Consider the following 20,038-nt stretch of genomic DNA (forward strand, 5'->3'; position numbering starts at 1 on the left):
GTGTAACACATTAACAATAGTAGGGTGTTGGCAGGCTGCAACAGGAGCTTAAGATGGAGCTTCAGGGCTATTTTTTAAATCTAACACAGTTAAACTTGGAAGGATTTCGCTTCTTTTATTTCTTTACAGTTGTGTGTGTAGTCTACATTTCGGCGGTACTGATTAAATGGTCTGTAAAGAGAAAGCGGTGGATGAAAGCTTTACAGCAGTTTCCTGGGCCTCCTGGTCACTGGCTTCTTGGACACGTTACACAGGTAGGAGGAAATATGAAACGCTTCCATTCAGTATTAAATGTTTAAGAAGATTTAATGTCAGTTTGGTAAACAGAGTGTAACTTAATCCACTAGTAATAATGTGCCAAAGTTCAAGCATGCATCTGAAAAGAAAGCTCTGATTAACAGAAGCCTGTGTATAGACATATATTGTTCAAGGCAAGCAATTAGTATTTAAACAATGACAAAAGTTTTAAACTAGAATTTTTGCTTTGCATTGTTAAGGCATTGGACTCTGGAACAGAAGGTCACAAGTTCAAATCTCACAGCTCCACCAAGCTGGCAATTGAGCATGGTCTTTAACACTCAACTGTTCGGTTGTAAATCGCTCTTGAAAAAGCATCTGCCAAATGCCATAAATGTAGATGTAAATGCAAAAATATTTGGAAAAGAATCCGACATTTGTTATTCTCTAGTTGTGTATGGACATTTTTGAAGGGTTCTGTGTAGAGCTCTACAACACTGTTGCTGTTTCAGATAAGTTTCCATGTAGAATCCTGAGGGAATCATTTTATTAAATGAGTATTAGCGAAAATATATACATTGTACTTTATTGCTTTGGATATTTAACATTGTCTGTTATTTTGCAGTTTAAGCAGGATGGAACAGATTTGCAGAAAATACCCAAATGGGGAGAGGAATATCCCTTTGCTTTTCCAATGCAGTTTAGCCCAGACAATATATTTCTGTTTGTTCATCACCCGTCTTATGTAAAGCCCATTCTGGCAACAACAGGTAAAAATGTGTTTTGTCTATAATTTAATCAAACTAAAACCTACATATTAAAAATAATATTTTGATTGACTTCATGTTCACAGTAGTCTTAGCTGTTTCTTTCTTGTCTCACAGGACCAAAGGATGAGTTTGGATATAGATTTCTTATCCCTTGGATAGGTAAAGTTTTAGAAGAGATTTACATTTATGTATGGGAGAATTATTAATTGCACAGAACAGACACAGGATAACATTCAGATGGAAATATTCGTGTCCTTTGAAGTTTGCAGTATAAACAGGGCCATAACATTGTAATCCTGCAGTTATGAAATTTGGCATTTGTACTTCTGACAGCTAAACTGTTTTATTTATTTTTTATTTGTTGTTTTTTTCAGGAGAAGGTTTACTTGTTACTGCTGGAGACAAATGGTTTCGCCACAGACGACTCCTCACACCAGGCTTCCATTATGATATCCTAAAGCCTTATGTGAACCTAATGTCAGATTCAGCCAAAGTAATGCTGGTGAGTTCATTCTAGTTTAGACTTTTACCCTGCCTGATGTGTGCAACCAGTGTTTTCTAATAATCTCTCTTTCCCAAAGGACAAGTGGGAAGTGTATGCAAGAACAGGACAGAACTTTGAACTTTTTGAACATGTTAGTCTGATGACACTGGACAGCATAATGAAATGTGCGTTTAGTTGCCAGAGCAACTGTCAGACAGTGAGGTGAGTTACATGCAGAAATCCTGACTAAGCATTCTTAATGTGTATGTAGGTCAAGTAGTACAAAAACACCAATCATCTTTCTGCAGGTTGAACCCATACATAAAAGCAGTGTATGAACTGTGCAATCTGGTGAATCTACGGTTTCGTGTCTTTCCATATCACAATGACATCATCTTTCACATGAGTCCACATGGCTACAGATACAGAAAAGCATGCAAAATTGCACATGACCATACAGGTATATGTGACTGGAATTGGGTAGACTGTTGAAGGCCATTCTGAATGTAACTTATTCAAATCTCACATTTTTGTCCTTGCAGATGAAGTCATAAGACAGAGAAGAGAAATTTTAAATATTAAGAAGAAACAGGGTGAAGCTCTTGAAAAGAGATATTTCGATTTTCTGGATATTCTTCTATGTGCTAATGTATGTTATTAATAAGACCATTTTGTTTTACATCTTTTTTGTTTTTATCACTGATTAGTAACCCATTAGTATGTGCTTAGCAGCTTAGCCGTGAAAGTAAGTGTATTAACTAAAAGACCACATTAAAAACAAAATCTTTTCCTAGTTAGCTTTTAAACACAATTGTAAAACCTGTGGTAAATAATTGAAGGTTGTGTTATTCATGTGCTTTATGATAAATAGTTAATATATTTTAAATAGAAAACTTTATATAAAGCTTGTAAAGTTTTTTTTTTAACAAAACAAATTTGTATTCTTTTTTAGTAACAGTTATAGTATTGTAGGATATTATGTGGGATAGTAACTGGGATTTTTTTACTCATGGGTAGGATAAGCAGCATCAGGGTTTGTCAGATGAAGGCATTCGTGCAGAGGTGGACACTTTTATGTTTGAGGGACATGACACTACTGCCAGTGGTATCTCCTGGATCTTCTACAGCATGGCCTGCAATCCTGAACATCAGCAGAAGTGCAGAGAGGAGATTCAGCAAGTGCTAATGGGCAAGGATACTATTGAGTGGTACACTTACAGTATTATAATTATGATAGTGTTAAGCTATTGGACATAGAATAAACAATATTTACAGATAATTTAGATAGTAGTTTGGAATTAGTTGTTCCTTTAACTGAGCTGATCAATCAAAATCTTTTTTGTGTATTTATTTGAGTCTCTAACCAGCTGTGTGGATTGTAGGGAGGACCTCAGTGAAATACCTTACACCACAATGTGCATAAAGGAATCCCTGCGTATGTACCCTCCTGTTCCAGAAATTGGACGAATGTTGGACAAGCCCATTACTTTTTTTGATGGAAGAACAGCTCCTGCTGGTAAGCTTTTTCTGTTCATGATCATGTGGCCTTCTAGAACTGTAGCTTTGTACTAACTTTCTCCTATACAAACTCACATTGCAAAAATACACACACACACACACACACACACACACACACACACACACACACACACACACACACACACACATATATATATATATATATATATATATATAGTGAGGAAAATAAGTATTTGAACACCCTGCTATTTTGCAGGTTCTTCCACTTAGAAATCATGGAGGGGTCTGAAATTGTCATCGTTGGTGCATGTCCACTGTAAGAGACATAATCTAAAAAAAAAAATCCAGAATATACAATGTATGATTTTTTAACTATTTATTTGTATGATACAGCTGCAAATAAGTATTTGAACACCTGAGAAAGTCAATGTTAATATTTGGTACAGTAGCCTTTGTTTGCAATTACAGGTTTCCTGTAGTTTTTCACCAGGTTTGCATACACTGCAGAAGGGATTTTGAGGTTTAAAATTCAAGCTGATAGACAGGTGTTCAAATACTAATTTGCAGCTGTATCATACAAATAAATAGTTTAAAAATCATATATTGTGATTTCTGGATTTAATTTTAGATTATGTCTCTCACAGTGAACATGCACCTACAATGACAATTTCAGACCTCCATGATTTCTAAGTGGGAGAACTGCAAAATAGCAGGGTGTTCAAATACTTATTTTCTCACTGTATATATATATATATATATATATATATATATATATATATATATATATATATATATATATATATATATATAGTGAGGAAAATAAGTATTTGAACACCCTGCTATTTTGCAGGTTCTTCCACTTAGAAATCATGGAGGGGTCTGAAATTGTCATCGTTGGTGCATGTCCACTGTAAGAGACATAATCTAAAAAAAAAAATCCAGAATATACAATGTATGATTTTTTAACTATTTATTTGTATGATACAGCTGCAAATAAGTATTTGAACACCTGAGAAAGTCAATGTTAATATTTGGTACAGTAGCCTTTGTTTGCAATTACAGGTTTCCTGTAGTTTTTCACCAGGTTTGCATACACTGCAGAAGGGATTTTGAGGTTTAAAATTCAAGCTGATAGACAGGTGTTCAAATACTAATTTGCAGCTGTATCATACAAATAAATAGTTTAAAAATCATATATTGTGATTTCTGGATTTAATTTTTTTAGATTATGTCTCTCACAGTGAACATGCACCTACAATGACAATTTCAGACCCCTCCATGATTTCTAAGTGGGAGAACTTGCAAAATAGCAGGGTGTTCAAATACTTATTTTCTCACTGTATATATATATATATATATATATATATATATATATATATATATATATATATATATATATGGCTTTCAACCCAGTACTTCTCTGGATTGCTCCAGGACTGATTTCAAGTATTTATATATGAAATAATAAAATGTTTAATGCAGGAAATGTATACACATTGCAGTTCATCATCTATAACGTATTGTTAGCAATATTAACTTTGAATAATGGACAGTAAAGCTCAGTGTCTTCTTTCCAAAGATATCTAAATTGTGTATGTAGCACACTTTTGTCAGGAACTGTTAACATTTAAAGTTGGGAAGGTCATTTTCAGCTGTGAGTCCCAAAAGTGGTAGGGAAAGCTAACATAATAAAAAATTAAATTAAATTAAAAAAAAGAAAAGTATTTAATTACTCTTCTGCAATTTGGTCAGTTGTTTTTGCACTTGTTACTGTCATTTGATCGACCATGGTCCAGCTCGACTAAAATTATATCACACTTTGTTTTTTATTACTCTTTTGTAATAAAGCTCCTTCATTGTATATGTCCTTTATGTAAAAGGTAATCTAAAGAAACATTAACCAGGTTATCTGTTTTTCTGTGACCAGCACCATGAGTGGTAAATGAGTAATCTTTGAGTAAGTTCTAGCTGATCTAACATTGTTGTTTTATCTTTTCAATAGGTCTGACTTGTGGTATCAGTATTTATGGAATTCATCACAATCCTACAGTTTGGGAGAATCCAAAAGTATAACATTTCTAAATCTGTTGTTGCACAAGCAATGTGTTAAAAGATTTTCTAGCCTTTATTTACATCTTCCAATTGTAACATATTTCCATTCCTAAATTTAGATAAACTTTTTCAGTCTTCACTACTTTACCACAAAAAATATTGATTTGAAATTTTCTGTATTTTACAGGTGTTTGATCCACTAAGATTTCTACCAGAGAACACTGCTAAGAGATCACCACATGCTTTTGTGCCTTTCTCAGCTGGACCAAGGTTCATATCTATGGGAGTTTTCATTGATTTTATCTTGTTGTTTTTACCAGTTTGAATTAGCATTTAGACACTTCTGGGAAGGACTCCTAATAATAGTCTTTCTAAAGCATAGCTGGCAATGTGTAGCAGTTTATCCTATACATAAATTATTGTTATCATTAACAACAGAAATATCTATGTTTCATGAGTTAAATAAAATTACTATTCCACAGTAATGTTAGTCATAATGACACTTCTAATAATGACAACCATTCACATTATGTATATAAACTTTGTGTATATTATATTGTGTATATAACAACCATTTACATTCTGTATAAAGGGCCATCTTCAAAGCTATATCGTGTTCAAATGAAAATTCCACTGGCCCATGTATATACCCCTTTTAGCTTTTTATTCAAGGTGCTGGATTCAAGATAGGATAATGAGTAGACTGGCTTTAAATTGATTAGCTGAGATAAAAATGGTTATAAGCTGCACACGATCCAGTTTGGCATATACAGTACAAGGGTGAATGGACAAAAGGAGATGATGTTACTTAAAGGAGTAAGGTAAAGGTTTATATTGCAAATGTTACATGACTGTCACCTTTTAATATTCTCAAACATCACCTGTGGCAATTCGAAAAGAAAAAATAGAACACAACCTATGATTGATCTGGTATATCTTTACAAATTTTACATCATAATCAGTAAATATTTTGCAGCCAGGTTGTGCGTTGGAACATGTCGTCTCTGTCTCCATACTGCCTCCTTCTGCTACACTTTACAGTTTAAAATTCTCTTTTAAACAATCATAAACTTTAGCCTATTTAAATACTTTTAAGAACCTTTATATATTATTTTATACTTTATACCTGTCCAGATGAGTAAACTGTTTATTTCCATTGTATATATTCTGTTTATAATATCATCTTTGTTCAATGTAGGAACTGCATTGGTCAGAACTTTGCTTTGAATGAGATGAAAGTGGTCGTGGCTCTGACACTGAGGAAGTATGTTCTCATCAAAGATCCAGATCATACTCCAAAGATGATCCCTCGACTAGTGCTCAGATCTCTCAATGGCATTCACCTCAAGATCAAATTAGTGGAAAATTAACTTTGAGAAGATATAAATAGTACTGAAAAAACTTTCTATTATATTGATATGTTGTATTTAAAAACTCATTATACAAATAGTGATATTATTTAGCGTTCAATTTAATTTCAATTACTAAAATACTTACTTACTTTTACCTACTTACTAAAGTATCATATTTAATTATAAAATAAGATGTATAAATATTATTGTATAACATTTTCTAATACTTTATTTTGTCTGAAATAGCAATGAGTATTTTATTGCTATGTTTAATACATGGATGTAAAAATGAAATGTGTTTCATGCTGCACATAAGGCACACAGTCAGGAACACAAGATAAAATGTGCTGCGTTATTGTAATAAAAAAGCAACATGTGTAAAACAGACTATATCTCTGCAAGAATGTTTATAATATTGCTATATGATCTTTATGTTCTTGTAATGGAGCATGTAGCTAATGAAATAAGACAAATGTGTTGGTTTATTTTATAATGAACATTGCTAAATAAGCTAAAACACCAAGCTAGGAATGAATAGGAATACCTGTACACCAGCATGTTTTTGTTAATGTTCATATCAGATATAAGAATTGGAAAAAGTGTGATTATAGCTAAAGCACTGTTTACAACTGTACCGATCACAAAAGCATCTCAGAATACACAACACATCAAAATTTTAAGTTGATGTGCTACAACAGCAGAAGACTACATGATGTTTCACTCCAGTCAACAAGAATCTGTGAATGTTAAGGGCATGAATTCACAGAAGAACGAACACATTTTGTCTAACACAATACAATGTTAACAGTTAATAATGTGAATTAAACCTAATCATACACTGTCAAATCAGTGTTGCAAAAACCAGCTTTTAATATATTAGTTTTAAATTGGCTTGTTGAGTGTATTTGTGTCAGTTTCACTGCTATTTGCTACACAAATACAGATAAAATTAATTATTTTACTTATTGTTCACTTATTGTAATTTCCGGACTATTAAGATTTTTATTTTAAACATAAATACGCCACACCTGTCTATAAGCCGCAGGTTCCTAAATTGAAACTAATGAACTTTACACAGGCTTTAATGAAAGACAGTGACTGTTACACGGCTTGTATCTAAACAGTAGCCTACCAAGAAAGTCATTGTTCACTGTCTTCCTCCTTCCTTTACAACGATTTCTCTCGAGAGTTTTTCTTTTGGCATCGTCATGCGTTTAAAAATCACCATCGTTGAAGCTTTTCTCCTGATGCTGTGCAGCTCAGAACACAGGTGAAGTGGGTTTTTTCATGCCCGGTTGTTTTCAGCGTGACGAATGATTCCCATTTCCTGTTGTCGGTCCGAGTGAGTGGCAGGTCAAACGTCAGAGGAACCTCATCCATATTTATCCATATTTATGATGTGGTGCGGCCCCGATTCAGTGGGAGCGCGATTTAATATAAAGAGTTTCATTGGTTCACCTGAACCCGTTCGGCAATTCATTGGTCTAATGTTATGGGGCTCAGTTTTTTGGCATGAAGCTTGTGAAACCGGGAAACCCAAGAAAAATCCATAAATTAGCCGCTTCGTTGTTTAAGCCACAGGGTTCAAAGCGTGGGGGAAAAAGTAGCGGCTTATAGTCGGGAAAATACGGTACTTATTTACTTCATTATTACTTATTGTACATTTCTGTTCACTAACTAGCATAGTGGTTATCCTTTTGGCCCATTCAATAACACTTTAATATTTGTTGTTGTTTTTCAAACCCTTTGTTTCCCCCAGATGTTTGCTAATAAAGTGTCACTTGAGCCAGTCTAATCGCAAACACACAAACCATGGACAGTGGACTAAATGAGACATTTTTTTAACCTGGGGTTATTGACCTACCTTTTTCTGTAACATTTGAACTAGCACTAATTTTTCCTGTTTGTATTATGTCTATGTTTTAAAGGTTTGCTGTAATTCCTCTTAATATAGTTTAGGGTGATGGGATCCTAAGTTTGCAACATAGTGAACCAGTGTTCACTTTTGTACTTCACTCTCAATCTGCTAAATGCAGTAAATATAAATGACTGGAAAAATAAAACCTCATACCACAAATTTTGCATGATTTTGTTGTGGGTTTTTGTTGTAATTATGTTATTGTGTTATGTGTATTATAGTCCACAGTACCTTATTATTATAGTGTATTATGTGTACAGCTCACTTACAGAAAGTCTATAGAAACTGTTTAGCTGGAGGACCCAATAATTACAACCTTTCTCTTTTTGCTCCTTTAGTGGAAGGAGCAAATGTTTATTATGATTAGAACATTATTATTATGTTCTTTTGTATTAATCTTGCTGTACTTGTACAGTAATGATATTATGCTCTTTTCATACTTTAGAATTCCATGAGACTTTGTATATAATGAAGATGTTTGTTTTTCTTTCTCTCTCTCTCTCTCTCTCTCTCTCTCTCTCTCTCTCTCTCTCTCTCTCTCTCTCTTTCTTGTTTCACACTAAAATCAAACTAAAGCCTACACATTAAAAATAATAATTTGAACATCATGTTCACAGAAGTCTTAGGTGTTGCTTTCTTGTTAAGAATGACTTTGTATATAGTATAATCACCCTTTGGATAGTTACAGTTTTAGAAGAGATTTACACTTATATTTAGGAGAATTTGAGAAAACTAATTGCACAGAACAAACATTTCAGATAAAAAAAGGCTAACTTTATTTGTGTTTTTTGAAGTTTGTGAGATAATAACAATTATGATCCAGCAGTTAAGAAATTTGGCATTTGTACTTCCAACAGCAAAACTTGTTACTGCCAATGGTATTTCTTGGATCTTCTACAGCATGGCCTGCAATCCTGTACATCAGCAGAAGTGCATAGAGGAGATTCAGGAAGTGCTGATGGGCAAAGATACTATTCTTTGCTAAATTAATTCTAAATCAAGGAAAGACTTTATAGACATGTCTACAGATTACACTGAGTTTGCAAATGCCAATGATCTTAAATAATAATAATAATAATAATAATAATAATAATAATAATAATAATAATAATAATAATAATTACATCATGATGTCATGGCTTTACGTTCATACATGTAGGGCTACTGCTATCGATTATTTTAGAAATCGAGTATTCTAACGATTATTCCATCGATTAATCAAGTAATCAGATAAGAAGTAGTTTTTCTTTCTAAAAAAAACAGTTCTAAATAAGAGAGAGAAAATAGACAGTTTACTTAAAATGAATGTCATTTGTTTGTTTTTTTATACGTTTAATGAATCATTATTGGTTTTCTTGTCTCCCGAAAAGCTGCTTGAAATTGTTCCACGCACAAAATCCCAAACAAACGCAAACAAAATCCCCCTCGGGGCTTGCCGTAGAAAGGGGCACCCACACTGGGGGCACTAGAGTGTCGACGGTAAAGTTTGGATGCCCTCGTTAATGTTTTATTTTCTTACAAACGTTTGGGTGAACTATGCACGAACGCGAAGTCACATTATTATTGTTTTTTAATATATATATATATATATATATATATATATATATATATATATATATATATATATATATATATATATATATTTGTCAGACTATTTTGCGGGAGTCCAGCGAATGATTTTATTCTCCCGAAGGTGTGTCAGTAATAATGGTCCGCGGGAAACACAGTAATCCATGTTCAGTTAAATGAACTAGACGAAGCATCTGAAGAAGATTAAGATCATTTTTTGTAATCGAATTACTCGAGAATCGTTCTACACTTGTGACATATTTACATTCCTAAATTTAGATGAACTCTTTCAGTCTTCACTATTTTACCACATAAAATATGGGTTTGAAATGTTCTGTGTTTCTGTACATTTCTATCAGAGAACACTGCTAATAGATCACCACATGCTTTTGTCATCTGGACCAAGGTTCGTATCTATGGGAGTTTTTTTTTTTGTCAGATTGTTTTTAACAGTTTAAATTAGCATTTAGACACTTTCTGGGAGGGACTCCTAATAATAGTTTAACATCCAATAGTATATCTGGCATAGTGTATCAGTTTATCCTATACATAAATTATGACACCTTTCTGGTGATAACCATTTACAGCTTCTCTGTATATAAAGGCCATCTTCAAACCTTCATCCTGTTCAAATGTGAATTCCACCGGACCCTCTATATACCCCCTTTAGCTTATTATCCAAAGTGCTGGGAAAAAAGATAATGAATAGACTGGCTTTAAATTGATTTGCTGAGATACAGACTTGGTCAAAATTGTTGGTACCCTTCCAATAATGAAAAAAATAATAATTTAATAATAATTTAAATGGTCACTAAAATAACTTGAACAGACAATAATAATAATAAATACAAATATAAAAACACTTTTTAATGCTTCTGTTGAACCACAATTCAAAAGCAAAGTCTGGATTTCATTAGTTAATTTTCAGTAAATTTTCATTAGTTTCAAGTTATTTTAGTGACCATTGTGGGCTTTTCTTTGTTTAGTGAAGGGTACCAATAATTTTGTCCACATCTGTAATAATGGTTATAAGCTGCACATGATGCAGTTTGGCATAGACAAAAATACATGATGTTATTTTTAAAAAATAATAATTTTGCATATTGCAAAAATTATATATTGCAAATACAACATGACTGTCACCTCTGAACTTTCTCAAAATATCACCTGTGACAGTTAGAAAAAATAGAACAGAACATTTGATTGATACATCACAATCAGTAAATATTTTTCAGCCAGTTGTGTTGGAACATGTCATCTCTGTCTCCATACTGCCTCCTTCTGCCACCTCTTTACAGTTTTAAATCACCTTTTAAACAATCATAAACTTTAGCCTATTTGAATACTCATACAAATGTATACATTATGTTATACTTTATAAATGTCCAACACAGTATTCTGTTTATTTCCATTGCTTTTATTCTGAGGAATAGTATGTTCTCATCAGAAATCCACATCATAATCTAAAGATGATTCCTCGACTAGTGCTCAGATCTATTAATGACATTTACCTCAAGATCAAATTAGTGGAAAATTTACTTTGAGAAGATATAAATAGTATTAAAAAACTTGTTTTTATTATATTGCATACATAATCAATATTAATAAGCTTCTAATTTAACTTTTGATTTTTTCAGTAAAATGTACTTAATGCTAGTAAAAGATATATAAAATAATGTTTATAAAACAAGTGTAATTTCTAAGACTTTTTATTTATTTATGTATGACATGTAAACATGTATTTATGTATGACATGTAAAACTATATCTCTTCTAGAATGCTTAATATATTGCTATGATCCTTTTTTTTGACAGATGAGCAAGAGGACAATAAAATGAGAAATATGTTGGTTTATTTTATAATTAACATTGCTAAATAAGGTAAAACACCTAACTAGGATTGAATAGGAATACCTGTACACCAGAGAATTCATGTTAATGTTCAAATCAAACATAAGAATGGGCTAAAAGTGTGCTAGTAAACCTAATCATACACTGCCAAATCAGTGCTGCAATGACCTTGTTTGATTTATTAGTATTAAATTGACTTGTTGAGTGCATGTGTGCCAGTTTTATTGCTATATGTAGTTTTACTTGGAAACTTGGAAACTTCCTTTACTGGAAACAGCACTGGATATGTTCTTTGTATCTGTATCTATTACTGTTCTGTGAGACATAAATAAATATAAATCTTTATATCATTAATCATTTACTTTGTTCATTTACTCATTTACTTCATTATTACTTGTTGTATATTTATGTTTCTCTGTATTAGTGTAAGAGCTAATAAATGTATCAATTTACTTACATTTTATTTATATAATGATTTTTAACAATATACATCAAATCCCAAATATTTTAGTGTAATTAGCTCTTATTGCTAATAGCTAAAATGACTTAGCCAACTATTAGTGTTTATCCCCTGGGCTCATTTATTACCACTTTGCGTTTTGGTGTTACTTTAGAAATCATATTTTTATGGAAGCCCGTTTCTGCCACATTAAAAACAAGTTTGTCTTCTTAATTCGGCTTCTCCCATTAGGGGTCGCCACAGCGGATCATTCGTCTCCATACCCCCTGTCCTTTACATCTGCCTCTTTCAAATGAACTTCCTGCATGTTCCTTCACCACATTTATAAACCTCCTCCTTGGTCTTCATCTTGTCCTCCTTCCTGATGGCTCCATCCTCCGCATTCTCCTAAAAAATATCTCCTACCATGTCCAAACCATCTCAATCATGCCTCTCTCACTTTGTCTCCAAAACGTCCTACATGCGCTGTCCCTCTAATAAACTCATTTCTAATCCTGTCCATCCTCATCACTCCCAACGAAAACCTGAAGATGTTGAGATGGTTTTTTTTTTTTATTAATCCTGCTGTACAGTAATGATATTAAACTTTTGTCATGATTCTATACTTTATACTTTTTATACTTTATTTTATTACATTTTTTTATCCTTATATTTCTATTTCTTTTTTCATGTTTAAACGTTGGACAGTCATAAAAAGCATTTCACTGCATGTCGTACTCTGTATGTATGTGTATGTGACAAATAAAATTTTTATTTGAAATTAATAAGACTTTAGAGTTCCATGATACTTTGTATATAAATCATTGTTTCTTATACCTAAACGTGTTGGAAGGTTCACGTTGCTCTTGAAGGTTCCAGGTTCTTTTTCTACTCAGACTAAGTCTCATGTTCTCATATTTTCATGACAAGAGTTCAGTTTGTTGTTTTAGGGAACAACTGTTTTCTCTCTCTCTCTCTCTCTCTCTCTCTCTCTCTCTCTCTCTCTCTCTCTCTCTCTCTGTGTGTGTGTGTGTGTGTGTGTGTGTGTGTGTGTGTGTGTCACAGTCACAACAGCAGGGTGTTGGCAGGCTATAGTGGAAACTTAAGATGGAGTTCCAGGGCTATTTTTTAAATCTAACACAGTTAAACTTGGAAGGATTTCGCTTCTATCATTTCTTCTCAGTTGTGTGTGTAGTCTACATTTCGGCGTTACTGATTAAATGGTCTATAAAGCGAAAGCGGTGGATGAGAGCTTTACAGCAGTTTCCTGGGCCTCCTGGTCACTGGCTTCTTGGACACGTTACACAGGTAGGAGTAAATATAAAGCGTTTCCTTTCAGTATAAAATGTTCAAGAAGATTTATTGCCAGTTTGGTAAACAGAGTGTAAATTATTCCACTTTTACTAACATGCCAAAGTTCAAGCATGCATGTGAAAAATATAGTTGTGGACAACAGTAGCCTGTGTGTAGACATATAATGTGCAGTAAAATTCATAAGTATTTAAAGTCAATGATTTATAACTAGAACATTGTAAATGGCATTGCATTAGTTTTTGGACATGAATCTGACAATTGTTATTCCATAGTTGTGTATGTTAATCCTTAAAGGTTCTGTGTAGGGCTTTAGTCCACTAAGCATGTACCTTTTGAAGAATCAAAAGAATCGTGGGGGAATCCTTTGATTATATGAGTGTTAGAAAAAAAATTATACATTGTACTTTATTGCTTTAGATATTTAACATTGTCTGTTATTTTGCAGTTTAAGCAGGATGGAACAGATTTGCAGAAAATACCCAAATGGGGAGAGGAATATCCCTTTGCTTTTCCAGTGCAGTTTAGCCCAGACAATATATTTCTGTTTGTTCATCACCCGTCTTATGTCAAGCCCATTCTGGCAACAACAGGTAAAAATGTGTTTTGTCTATAATTTAATCAAACTAAATCCTACATATTAATAATCATATATAAATCTTTATGTTCACAGAAGTCTTAGCTGTTTCTTTCTTGTCTCACAGGACCAAAGGATGAGTTTGGATATAGATTTCTTATCCCTTGGATAGGTAAAGTTTTAGAAGAGATTTACATTTATGTATAGGAGAATTACTATCGTATTTTTCGGACTATAAGCCGCTTCTTTTTTTCCCACGTTTTGAACCCGACGTCTTAAACAATTAAGCGGCTAATTTATGGATTTTTCCCGGTTTCACAAACTTCAAGACAAAAAACTGAGCGACATAACATTAGACCAATGAAATTTCCGAAAGGAAACGAAAAACCTCGCCTCACCTGTGTTCTAAACTGCACGGCATCGGGAGAAAAAACTTCCACTGGTGGTGATTTTTAAGCGCACGACGATGCCAAAAGAAAAACTCCCGAGATAAATAGTTGTGAAAGGAAGGAGGAAGACAGTGAACAATGACTTTCTTGGTCGGCTACTGTTTATATACAAGCCGTTGTAATGTGTTGAGTCAGGGTTAAGAGATAGCTCGCTAACTCCAGTTGCAACAGAAATCATAAAAGCACAGACAGGTTTCCAAAACTCGTGCTTTTTTATTTTTCTTGGCAACAGCATTATGGTTTAGTCAAAGAAACTTAGAAATGAGCATCAGAAAATAATAAGCACATATTCCTTGGTCTTGCACACATGCAGTAATACTGGAAAAAATGCGGCGGCATGCTATTCCCAAAATGCCACTCTGCTCTTAAATGAGCCACAACATATTTCACCCGTTACACCGTGTAACAGACACTGTCTTTCGTTAAAGCCTGTGTAAAGTTCATTAGTTTCAGTGTAGACACCTGTGGCTTATAGATAGACTTATTTATGTTCAAAATAAAAATCTTTGTCAAATTCAGTGGGTGCATCTTAAATATGGGTGCGCTTAATAGTCCGGAAATTACGGTAATTGCACAGAACAGACATTGGGATAAAATTCTGATGGAAATATGTGTGTCCTTTAAAGTTTGCAGTGAAAACAGAGCCATAACATTGTAATCCTGCAGTTATGAAATTTGGCATTTGTACTTCGGACAGCTAAACTGTTTTTTTTGTTGTTTTTTTTCAGGAGAAGGTTTACTTGTTACTGCTGGAGACAAATGGTTTCGCCACAGACGACTCCTCACACCAGGCTTCCATTATGATATCCTAAAGCCTTATGTGAGCCTAATGTCAGATTCAGCCAAAGTAATGCTGGTGAGTTCATTCTAGTTTAGACTTTTACCCTGCCTGATGTGTGCAACCAGTGTTTTCTAATAATCTCTCTTTCCCAAAGGACAAGTGGGAAGTGTATGCAAGAACAGGACAGACCTTTGAACTTTTTGAACATGTTAGTCTGATGACACTGGACAGCATAATGAAGTGTGCGTTTAGTTGCCAGAGCAACTGTCAGACAGTGAGGTGAGTTACATGCAGAAATCCTGACTGAGCATTCTTAATGTGTATGTAGGTCAAGTAGTACAAAAACACCAATCATCTTTCTGCAGGTTGAACCCATACATAAAAGCAGTGTATGAACTGTGCAACCTGGTGAATCTACGGTTTCGCGTCTTTCCATATCACAATGACATCATCTTTCACATGAGTCCACATGGCTACAGATACAGAAAAGCATGCAAAATTGCACATGACCATACAGGTATATGTGACTGGAATTGGGTGGACTGTTGAAGGCCATTCTGAATGTAACTTATTTAAATCTCACATTTTTGTCCTTGCAGATGAAGTCATAAGACAGAGAAGAGAAATTTTAAATATTAAGAAGAAACAGGGTGAAGCTCGAAAGAAGAGATATTTGGACTTTCTGGATATTCTTCTATGTGCTCGTGTATGATATTAATAAGACCATTTTGATTCACTTACCACTGATGATCAAGCCGTTAGTATGTACTCAGCTGTTTTCTGACAGTACTCAGTTATTTTGAATGCTTGGTAATATAGAATCTTTTCCTAGCTTTTTGTAGTCACAAAAATCTTTTCCCAGTTATTTTTATACCTCTGTAATAAATGTGGTTAATGATTTTAGCATGTTTTATTCATGTGCTTTATCATAAATAGTAAATATATGTTGTATGTAAACTTTAGGATGAGCAGCATCAGGGTTTGTCAGATGAAGGCATTCGTGCAGAGGTGGACACTTTTATGTTTGAGGGACATGACACTACTGCCAGTGGTATCTCCTGGATCTTCTACAGCATGGCCTGCAATCCAGAACATCAGCAGAAGTGCAGAGAGGAGATTCAGCAAGTGCTGATGGGCAAGGATACTATCGAGTGGTACAGTTATTATAATTATGATAGTGTTAAGCTGATAAACAGGGAATACGTAATATTTATAGATGATATAGATAGTCTGGAATGAGTTGTTCCTCTTACTGAGCTGATCAATCAAATTCTTTGTTTGCTTATTTGAGTCTCTAACCAGCTGTGTGGATTGTAGGGAGGACCTCAGTAAAATACCTTACACCACAATGTGCATAAAGGAATCCCTCCGTATGTACCCTCCTGTTCCAGGAATTGGACGAATGTTGAGCAAACCTATTACTTTTTTTGATGGAAGAACAGCTCCTGCAGGTAAGCTTTTTCTGGTCATGATAAGTTGGCCTCCTAGAGCTAAAACAAGAGAAATGCAGCTTTGTAGACATGTTTTGCAGATTAGACTGAGTTTGCAGATGACAATGATCTTACATCATTTAACAATAATTACATCATGGTTATAATTGCTTTAAATTCATGCATGTAGATTCACAAATCGTAAGCATATTCACAATATATACTGTGTATTTAAATTTTTTTCACAAGTTAAAATTAAAAGATTTTTGAAAGTTGTATTTAATGTGAAACGGTTTGTAAATAATATTTTCTAAATAGGATTTAATTATTATAAAGACTTTTTACAATTTTAAAAACTGTCAGTTGTCATATTCTTTCCTGTTACTGCAACATAATTTTTGTTGATCCAGTTCAACAAAAATGATATCACACTTAATTATACAATCCTTTTTAGCAATAAAGTTGTAATCACTTTATATGTCCTTTATGTAAGAGGTAATCTGCAAAAAATATTAACTGTTATTTATTTTTTTTTTTTATGAGAATTCAGTCCTAAGTGTTTGTAGTACATTTGTGAGAAAGTTCTAGCTGATCGAATATTTTGTTTGATCTCTTCTATAGGTCTGACTATTGGAATCAGTATTTATGGAATTCATTACAATCCTACAGTTTGGAAGAATCCAAAGGTATAAAATCTCAGCTTGACATGTATAAAATCTGTCCCTGCACAAGAAGGGTGTTAGAAAAATATCTAGCCTTCATGTTCATCTTCCAATTTTAAAATTAGATAAATGATTTCAGTCTTCACTACTTTACCACAAAAATGTTTTACAGGTGTTTGATCCACTGAGATTTTTACCAGAGAACACTGCTAAGAGATCCCCACATGCCTTCGTGCCTTTCTCAGCTGGACCAAGGTTTGTATTTCTTGGAGTTTTCATTGAATTCGTGTGATTGTTTTTTAAGTTCAGCATTTAAACACTTCTGATAAAGAATTCTAGTTTTACATCCAACATCAACTCTGGCAAAGTGTATCAGTTCATCCTATATGTAAATCATTATAATCACCAAGATGAATAGTCATGTTCCATGGGTTACACAAAATGACTGTCATAGTTGATAAGTTAATAAGTTAGTTATAATGACACTTTTTTTTTATAATCACACTCTTGATATCACCCAAATGAGGATGGGTTTCCCTTTTGAGTTTGGTTCCTCTCAAGGTTTCTTCCTCATAACATCTAAGGGAGTTTTTCCTTGCCACAGTTGCCATGGCTGCTCATCAGGGATAAATACACACCATTCACCTTAACCCTTAAAATCCTGTAAAGCTGCTTTGAGACAAAGTCTGTTGTGAAAAGTGCTATAGAAATAAAATTGACTTGACTTTTACTAATGAAAACAATTTACAGCTTCTCTGTATATAAGGGCCATCTTCAAAGTTTAATCCTGTTTCTTCAGATGTAAATTCCACCTGACCTTGTATATTAAAATTGATGATCTGAAATAATAATGTTTACAAGCTGCACATGATCCAGTTTGGCATATACAAGTTCAAGTTTATAGCTTTTAACAATGGACATTGTCTCAAAGCAGCTTTACAGAACTTAAGAATTTAAGGGAATCATGTGTATTTATCTCTGATGAGCAGCCACGGCCGACTGTGGCAAGAAAAAACTCCCTTAGATGTTATGAGGAAGAAACCTTGAGAGAAACGAGACTCAAAAGGGGAACCCATCCTCATTTGGGTGATATCAAGAGTGTGATTATAAATCTTAAACAATACAAAACGCTGTAGAGTAAAAACTACCATAAGCACCGGAGTGTGAAATTACGAGTAATGTTTTTTCTACAGTCTTATACAGTCAGTTAATGTTGTGGAACTAGTAACTACAGAGCAACTCATAAATAGCTTAACATCTGAGATCATTTTAGACCCAACACCAACTCCTCCATGCCAAAACCTTTAAATGTTCAAATGAGTCCAATGTCAAAACTCTACATAAAGTGGGATCCAACTGGTGCTGGCAGATAATTCGGGATGTTTTCTGGGGGGTTGGCATAAAAAATATCACTTGTGGCAGTTACAAAAGACAAAATGTAACTTGTATATCTTTACAAATGTTACATCATAATCAGTAAATATTTTCCAGCCAGAGTGTGCGTTGGAACATGTTGTCTCGGTCTCCATGCTGCCACCTTCTGCTACTCTTTACAGTTTAACATTGCCTTTTAAACAATCATTAACTTTAGGATATTTAAACACTCTTATACAAATGTATACATTATTTTATACTTTATACCAAACCAATTCAGTAAACTGTTTATTTCCATTGCTTATATTCTGTTTATAATATCATCTTTGTTCAATGTAGGAACTGCATTGGTCAAAACTTTGCTTTGAATGAGATGAAAGTGGTCGTGGCTCTGACACTGAGGAAGTATGTTCTCATCAAAGATCCAGATCATACTCCAAAGATGATCCCTCGACTAGTGCTCAGATCTCTCAATGGCATTCACCTCAAGATCAAATTAGTGGAAAATTAACTTTGAGAAGATATAAATAGTATTTAAAAAACATATTATATTTTTCACAATATACAATAATAAACAAATTAAAGTTATATAAAAATGTATCATACAAATAGTAAGCGGTAATAATTCTAATTACTATTAAGATTTTATGCATCTTTTTCTACAATTAATGATAAAAAAGGTTGCATAAAAATAATTGTTGATCATTTCAAATGTTTCATTTTGAAATTGCTTGTCTGTAATAGCAACATGTGGTGTAATGTTACGTGTATTGTTGTTTTTGTCTGCACATCAGGCACAAAATCAGAAACACAATAAAATGGTGTTATTGTTATAAAAAAAACAATACATGATGTAGCACTCCTGTCATTCATCAACAAGAATCTGTGACTGTTATGGACACAGACTCACTAAAAGAGCACTTACCACAGTTAACACTATATGTAGTAAACCTAATCATACACTGGCAAATCAGTGTTGCAATAAGCTGCTTTAATTAACTTTGTTAATACTGAAAAGAGGAAGGCCAAGGAGGAGGTTTATGGATGTGGTGAGAGAAGACATGCAGGTAGATGGTGTGAAAGAGGCAGATGTAGAGGACAGGGTGGTATGGAGACAGATGATCCACTGTGGCGACCCCTAATGGGAGCAGCCGAAAGAAGAAGAAGAAGAATTAACTTTGTTAATACTAAACTGATTCATTGAGAGCATTTCTGGCAGTTATACTGCTATTTGCAGGTTTACTTTGATGTGACCCTAACTGGAAAAAGCACTGGATATGTTATTTGGATCTGGATCTCGTCAT

The 20,038-nt window shown here is 33.7% G+C and overlaps 2 protein-coding genes across 3 annotated transcripts; both read left to right on the forward strand.

The window, feature by feature from the left end:
* LOC124384195 (cytochrome P450 4A6-like) lies at positions 1 to 19,575 on the forward strand. 2 transcript variants are annotated; one of them, XM_046846857.1, is made up of 13 exons: positions 1 to 254; positions 863 to 1,007; positions 1,122 to 1,166; positions 1,382 to 1,509; positions 1,589 to 1,713; positions 1,800 to 1,951; positions 2,034 to 2,140; positions 2,509 to 2,699; positions 2,874 to 3,007; positions 4,973 to 5,037; positions 5,210 to 5,292; positions 6,221 to 6,423; positions 19,276 to 19,575. In XM_046846857.1, exons 1-12 carry the CDS (start codon positions 54 to 56, stop codon positions 6,390 to 6,392), a joined length of 1,548 nt encoding a protein of 515 aa, XP_046702813.1. In that variant the 5' UTR covers positions 1 to 53; the 3' UTR covers positions 6,393 to 6,423; positions 19,276 to 19,575. The 2 variants fall into 2 exon arrangements, with proteins under 2 accessions (XP_046702813.1, XP_046702812.1); XM_046846856.1 differs by lacking the exon at positions 19,276 to 19,575 and having other exon boundaries at positions 6,221 to 6,761.
* On the forward strand, positions 13,194 to 19,291 carry LOC124384196 (cytochrome P450 4A7). The gene is made up of 12 exons (XM_046846858.1): positions 13,194 to 13,458; positions 13,910 to 14,054; positions 14,166 to 14,210; positions 15,216 to 15,343; positions 15,423 to 15,547; positions 15,634 to 15,785; positions 15,868 to 15,974; positions 16,232 to 16,422; positions 16,586 to 16,719; positions 17,320 to 17,384; positions 17,533 to 17,615; positions 19,074 to 19,291. Exons 1-12 carry the CDS (start codon positions 13,258 to 13,260, stop codon positions 19,243 to 19,245), a joined length of 1,548 nt encoding a protein of 515 aa, XP_046702814.1. The 5' UTR covers positions 13,194 to 13,257; the 3' UTR covers positions 19,246 to 19,291.
* Positions 19,576 to 20,038: the final 463 nt, after the last annotated feature.

Source organism: Silurus meridionalis, chromosome 4 (genome assembly GCF_014805685.1).
Source record: "Silurus meridionalis isolate SWU-2019-XX chromosome 4, ASM1480568v1, whole genome shotgun sequence".
Classification (NCBI taxonomy): domain Eukaryota; kingdom Metazoa; phylum Chordata; class Actinopteri; order Siluriformes; family Siluridae; genus Silurus; species Silurus meridionalis.